Source organism: Seriola aureovittata, chromosome 13 (assembly GCF_021018895.1).
Source record: "Seriola aureovittata isolate HTS-2021-v1 ecotype China chromosome 13, ASM2101889v1, whole genome shotgun sequence".
Lineage (NCBI taxonomy): Eukaryota > Metazoa > Chordata > Actinopteri > Carangiformes > Carangidae > Seriola > Seriola aureovittata.
In genome coordinates, this window is record NC_079376.1 from 24,965,288 (window position 1) to 24,972,317 (window position 7,030).

Below are 7,030 nucleotides of genomic sequence, written 5' to 3' on the forward strand. Positions count from 1 at the left end.
CAAAAGTCAAACTCACTTCTTAAAAAAAATGTACAAATGTGCAAAAGAATAACCACATCTTGATGTCCGGCCACATGGCAGCAACATGAGGACAGAGCCAAAAATAAACACATCATATCCTCAATATAAGAAAAGAATTATGTTTCTGATATTCTATTTTTCAGCCGACTAATAACTTTGTTTGTTTGTCAGTGGGTTAAACATGGTTCTGTATCACACAGCCTGGTTTCAGCACCTTTAATATCAGAGTCCAAATTATACAATGTCGATCGGGGAGTAAACTATTTCTCCATTTTGATATTGTTCAATGAGCCATCAGGTAAAACTCCTGAATTCCTGAGTGAAAACAAAGACTTTAATTTAATTATTGAATTATTTAATATATTTAGTGAATATTTAAATATTTCCGCAAATAATATCAGTTGGTGCCCATAGCTTATGTTTGCCCCGGAGCCCCCAGGAGGATCCGGCCCTGCTGTCTAATTACCCCACTGTACCTTTCATGTGGGTGTTAGGTTGAGGAGTCTGTAGATGAACAGTGATGATGGGAGCGAGGAAGTAGATTGTTGCTGATTGTTTCCTCTATTTTAACTCCTCACCCATGTGTGGATGTGATTTTTGGGATTATACGTTAAATTTTGTTTTTATTTTATTTGAACTGGTCAGAAAAGTCTGGAAGATGAATTGTTTAAATATAAACACAAAGCTGCAGCACATGAGAGAGCGGGAGGAGCTGAAGTAGGCTGTGAGAAAAGAGAGGGAGAAAATGGTATGTATGGGTAGAGAGAGCGAGAGAGAGAGAGAGGGAGAGGGAGAGAGAGAGAGAGAGAGAGAGAGAGACCGTGCGTTAACAGAGCCAGATGTGAGTTTCGGGTCTCCAGGAGGTTCCAGCCAGTCTCTGAGACAGTTTACCCAGACCGAGGACCGCTTATCCCAGGTTTCTAATCTGTGTGGAGCGGGGTCAGGCTGGGAGCCTCTAACTCTCATCTCTGCTTCATGTCCCCTTCTCCTCCTCCTCCTCCTCCTCCTCCTCCTCAGGCAGCGGAGGACCTACATCGGCTGCTCCCGAGCAGCGCGGCCGGCCGGGAGTCTCAGGCTGTCGGGGTGCGTTTTGGGGGAGACGGAGGGAATATGCGGAGCAGACCGTTGGTGACCTGAACTTGCTCCCCCCCCCCCCCCCCTTCCCTGGCTGTTGCTTTGGGCAACATTCAGCATAATGCTCTACTTTCCCAGTACAGGAAAAAAAACAAGTGAGACCAGTCCGAAGCCGCAGCCGGAGCGGGAGAGAGGAGCGGGCGCAGCGGGCTGGATGCGGACTTTGTATTCGGTGTGAGCGCAGCGCTGTGCGGAGAGGCGGGCACGGGCAGACCGTCTGGATGAGCAGCAGTGAGAGGTAAGAAAGACTCTGATGAACGGAGCATCGTTTGAAACTCTAGATGCCACTTTCAAATATTGAAATATTCTTCTTTTACAGGACGAACTTTCAAAATAATTGTCAGAATAAACGGTAACAACCAGAAAAAAACAGGGAATAGCAGCTGTAGTATTTACTGCATTGGTATCATTTTATAATTCAGTTCTTAATCACTTATTTTTAATATATAAATACTTCATTTTTATTAGGTGGGAAAACAAGAGGAGGTATCCCCATAGTCTGTCCGCTTCTCAAGGCGCAGAGCTAATGAACTACCCGCCGGTTTATTCTCCACATTGGGACAGAACTGTTAAACAAAAAAAAGACAGGGACACATGAATATGTATATAAGTATATGTCACAGGACTGATGCCCACTGCCCTGCTAATAACAACCGCGGTGAGGTCGGGTCACCATAATTGGACTCAGTTTGATGCCTTGTTTAGCCCCCCAAGGAACATTACATAACTATTGAACTGCCTTGGCCACAAATCAATGCAATCTGTCAATTGGCTGCTGCTGCTGCTGCTGCTGCTGCCTGGTGCCATTTTATTAATCATCACTACCACCCAGCTAACAAGCACTAATAATACATTATCACCACTTCCTTTGTGGGGGACTGTATTGAATTGTAAAAACCATAGGAAGTTTTTTATTATTTGTTTTTTAATTTTATTGATATTCATCTTGAATGCAGCACAAGCTAAATAATGAGGCTTTTTATTTGCGTGCCAACCAATATAAGCTCGGGACAAGGAAAATCTCTCCATTTTATTTAAATCCCGTGACCTTGTTCTGACAGTTAACACCTCTCCTTGTTTCGAGAGGCTCACATCGATCTTAGTTTCGTCCCCCCTCCTGCGAGGAATTTGTCTCATCTTATCTCTGCTGACAGCTGCGTTCATCACCGTCCGGCGTCTCCTCCTCTCCGGCAGCACGGCTCAACTTAATGAATCAAGGGTGGAGAGCAATGCGAAGTGTGATGCAGCAGTTAATGATTAAGAGCAAATATGCAGCTTTGTCTCTTTGACCTCTTGTGAATTCCCTTTGAAGGCAGTTCTTCCTCAGTGCTGTGGGGCAGGGCACTAACTGACGGTGTCATGGTGGCCCCAGTCGGTGAGGCCGGTCATCTTCAGCAGCTCACTTCACACCTCGTTGCTCGCAGAACGCTTCCGGCCGCGTGTTTTAATCCCTCCCAATGTGGCCGTTTTTGAAAATGTTCGTTTTGTCAGTTTGTTCACGTTCGTGGTTATCAACTGGAGAGGGAGAGGGGAAAAAAAAAAAGTGTTTGAATCCGCTTAGCATATGTTTTCATTTTAGATTAGGTCTCACGTTAGTAATCTGCACATAGACTTTTTAAACTGTGTTTTTTTTTCCTATGATTTTGCCAGAACTTTGCTCTCATATCTTTTCAAATATCCTTTTCCTCTAGCTGTGTGTCTGAGGAATATGTAACAGATCTGTAAGTCATTTGTATGCACACTGCTCCGCTCTCCCAATTTACAATGCCTCACTTTGCATTTATGGAACAGAGAGGGGAGAAATCCTTTGGTCTTTTAGTGGAAAACGTGCATTTTTTTTCTCCCTCCATTATCTTTTTTTTTTTTTTTTATCATTATTTTGCAACAGGTTTCTGGATCCAAATGTCAAGTGCGAGAGAAGCTTTATCGCCGTGGAGCCAGCAGTGTGTGACGTGAAAGGACGGCAGGAGGCGAGGAAGAGTGAGCGCCGGTGATGACCCTCCTGTGTGTTGAACGTGGCTCTGAGTGCCGTGAACAGAGCTCTGCCACGCTGGTAACAGGGGACACAGTGTGACAATATGGTGAACTTTACTTGTGTGTCCCGACTCAGTGATGAACAGTGGATGGTGGAGGAATCTTATTGTTTAATGAGGCCGCTGCTCTTGTGTTGGGAAGTTTAGGACTACTAATTACCGAGGGATTACTCAAGACCTTCTTCAGCGCCGGTCTGGACGCGGTGGTGTTACTACGCCAACGGCCAAAATGTGATGACTGCTCTGTTGGAATTTTCAAACCACAGTTTCTTATAATTTGGTTTCTGGATTTTTCCAATCCCCTTTTGAAATGGAGATACAGTGGCGTTTGTGGAATAAGGACTGGGCCACCTTCATAAGGCCGTGGATACCTATACTGTTGGGCCTTCACCTCCAGTTCTCCCGGGCCTCCAACTGTCCCGAGGAGTGCCGCTGCGATCGCACCTTTATTTACTGCAACGAGCGGAGCCTGACCTCAGTGCCTCTGGGAATCGGTGAGGGTTATAAGACCCTCTACCTCCACAACAACCAAATCAATAATGCTGGTTTTCCCCTGGAGCTCCACCATGTGGCGTCTGTGGAAACTGTGTATCTCTATGGCAACCAGCTGGATGAGTTCCCCATTAACCTGCCCAAAAATGTGAGGGTTGTCCACCTGCAGGAGAACAACATTCAGACTATCTCCAGAGTGGCTCTGGCTCAGCTTCTGTGGCTGGAGGAGCTGCATCTGGACGATAACTCCATATCTACAGTCGGGGTGGAGGAAGGCGCCTTCCGAGAGGCCGTGAGCCTGAAGATGCTCTTCCTCACCAAAAACCACCTCAGCAGCGTGCCTATCGGTCTTCCAGATGATCTGAAAGAACTGCGGCTGGATGAGAACCGGATCGCGGTTATCGCAGAGGAGGCGTTTAGGAATGTGACCCGGCTGGAGCGCCTCCTGCTGGACGGAAACCTGCTGACAGATGAAGGGATTGCACCGGGGACCTTCCAGGACCTGGTCACTCTGAGGGAGCTGTCCATGGCCCGCAACTCGCTCACGTATCCTCCCCCATTTCTCCCAGGGGAGGTGCTCGTCAAGTTAAACTTTCAGGAGAACCAGATAAACCGGATCCCCGTCAGAGCGTTCGCAGGGCTGCACAAGCTGGAGAGGCTGGATATCTCCAACAACCAGCTGCAGTCGTTAACACGGGGGGTGTTTGACGGCCTCGTCAGTCTCAGACAGCTGACTGTCCGGAACAACCTTTGGCTGTGCGACTGTAGCATCAAGTGGGTGGTGTCGTGGCTTAAATCTCTGCCGGCCTCGCTCAACGTGCGCGGCTTCATGTGCCATAAACCTGAGAAGTTCCGGGGCATGGTGATCAGGGAGCTCAGCGCGGAGCTGGTCCAGTGCCCGCAGAGCACAGCAGAACCTCCCCTGTCCACCTCCGCTCTGATCCCATCCCTGTCATCTTCCACACACTCCTCTTTAGTAACTCACTTTGTTTCCCCCTCCTCCTCCTCTTCCAGGCAACCCCTCCCCACATTACCCACCCTCTACCCTATCTATACAACCAGAGAGGGGGGTTTGAGGACTAAGCAACCTCTGGATCCCCGGAGGGAGACTGTGCAGGTCACATTTGCAATACTGAACGGCTCGGCCATCCACGTCAGCTGGGTGGCCGCCTTTCCAGTCACTGCCTACAAGGTGACCTGGGCCAGGATGGGCCCCAGTCTGACAGGGGACACCGTCAGGGAGAGGATAGTGGGTGGAGATCACCGGGGGATCCGACTGGCTAATCTTGAGCCAAAGTCCACCTATCGGATCTGCGTCATTCCCTTGGACGCATTCAATAATTACCGGCCCAAAGATGACACCGTGTGCACCGAAGCCATGACCACGCCGGCCCTGTTCAGCCCCGACAACAACAACAAAAGACCGTCGGGGCCCGAGCAGGCCACGCAGCAGGAGCCCAGCTCGCCTTTCTTGCTGGCCGGGCTGATTGGCGGGGCCGTGATCGTGGTGCTGGTGGCGCTCCTCAGCATCTTCTGCTGGCACGTGCACAAGAAGAGCCGCTCCAAGTCTTCCACCAAGTGGAAATACAACCGGGGTCGGAGAAAAGACGACTACTGCGAGGCGGGCACCAAGAAAGATAACTCCATCTTGGAAATGACTGAGACCAGCTTCCAGATAGTTTCGCTCAACAATGAGCAGATCCTCAAGGGAGATTTCCGCATTCAGCCTATTTACACCCCTAATGGGGGCATCGGCTTCCGAGACTGCCCCCTGGGGAGCAACAGCACAGTCTACTGCAAGAACAGTGTTCAGGACGCAGACTTGTGTCGCACATGATGGTTTTTGGAGAGCATCAGGAGCATTTTTACCGACAACTACCCACACTTTACTGGACACTGTACAGTGTTAATATTATTTGAAACCCCTGTGTCTTCAAGAAATGTAATTTATACAACTGGCTGGATGAAATCTTTTATATAACAACATTGGATTTATAAGTTATTGGTTTTCTGGCGTTGTTGCTGTTTGAGTTCTGTGAACACACACACACACACACACACACATGTACAATCAAGATTCATGTATATCTAAGTATCAAAGCTGCATTTCATTTTGATCTTCAATAATAAGTGAATGATTTCTGATGTGACCATGACAGATACAGAATCCATCCACACCGTAGCTGCAATGCATCATGGGAGTATTGAAATTTTGTATGAGAGAAGGAGAAAAGAGACACAAAGAGGCACAAATCAGCCACTAGAGGGCGTATTTTTCTGGGAACCACACACTCAATCACACTGTGTTTGCACCACAGTAATAAACCGCAGCTTCACTAAACACAGACACAGATTATTTGATTCCTGCTCTAGAAAGACGACATATTTTTTGTGCACACTGAATTTTCTTTCTGCTTCAAAAGGAAATTTTAAAGGTCACACTCATTAAACATTCACAGGTGACAGGCCGCAGCGCTTTCACCTGCTTCTCAACAGTCATTCATTATCACAGTTAAAGCGGGTGGAGGGTCATGTTGTTAGTGCTAGCTGTGTTTTATGGTGGGTGTCAGAGTGAGCAGCAAGAAAACACACATCTGTTTTGTTTAAACCATGAAGAACTCTCACTTTTCTTCAGCAAAAATAATGTTATATATACATATATATATAAATATATGTGTGCCTTGAAGTTATCAGCTTACAATGTCTTTTGAATCCATGTTTTTTGCACAGAAGGTGTACTGTATATACATTCAATTGAATTGTTGTTGAGGAAACCTCTTGCTCTTGATTATTTATTTTCCTCGTTAAACATTTAATTAAAAACATATCTACAAAAGTGAACTTATTCCTCACAGTGATCACTGACTGACTGTTAATGAACCCTCCTGTAGGAGAGCTCAGTGCCACCGCAGCAGGATCTGTCTGGAGGATGAAGGTCCACTGAGGATGACTCAGAAGTCACAGAGAGGGTGATGATCTGTCATTGTTCAGAAATGTTATGTTGTGCTCTCTAATGGGGCTTTCAGACAGAACGCAACAACCTGTTAGAAATCGGAACAATTTCGTATATGGACATGTATTTCTAGCCCGTACAAATTTTTCAAATTAATGAGAAATTAATGATAACAACATATATAAGCACATATAAATTTTATTTGTGTATTTTATTATTTTGTGTATATTTATTATTTTATTTGTGTATTAATATTATGCGTTAATAAACTTTTGGATATAAATCAAATATAATTCATTACCATGTATGGTCTCAACATGGTATGCCATAAAAATTCACCATGGATATTTTTAATATATTTTTAATATATGTACTTTTACTATGGGTGTACTATGTA

The 7,030-nt window shown here is 46.0% G+C and overlaps 1 protein-coding gene across 1 annotated transcript; it reads left to right on the forward strand.

The window, feature by feature from the left end:
• The first annotated feature begins 474 nt into the window (after positions 1 to 474).
• si:dkey-87k14.1 (leucine-rich repeat transmembrane protein FLRT2) lies at positions 475 to 6,829 on the forward strand. Its single transcript, XM_056392703.1, has 2 exons — positions 475 to 1,393; positions 3,044 to 6,829. Exon 2 carries the CDS (start codon positions 3,499 to 3,501, stop codon positions 5,515 to 5,517), a length of 2,019 nt encoding a protein of 672 aa, XP_056248678.1. The 5' UTR covers positions 475 to 1,393; positions 3,044 to 3,498; the 3' UTR covers positions 5,518 to 6,829.
• The last annotated feature ends 201 nt before the right edge of the window (positions 6,830 to 7,030 follow it).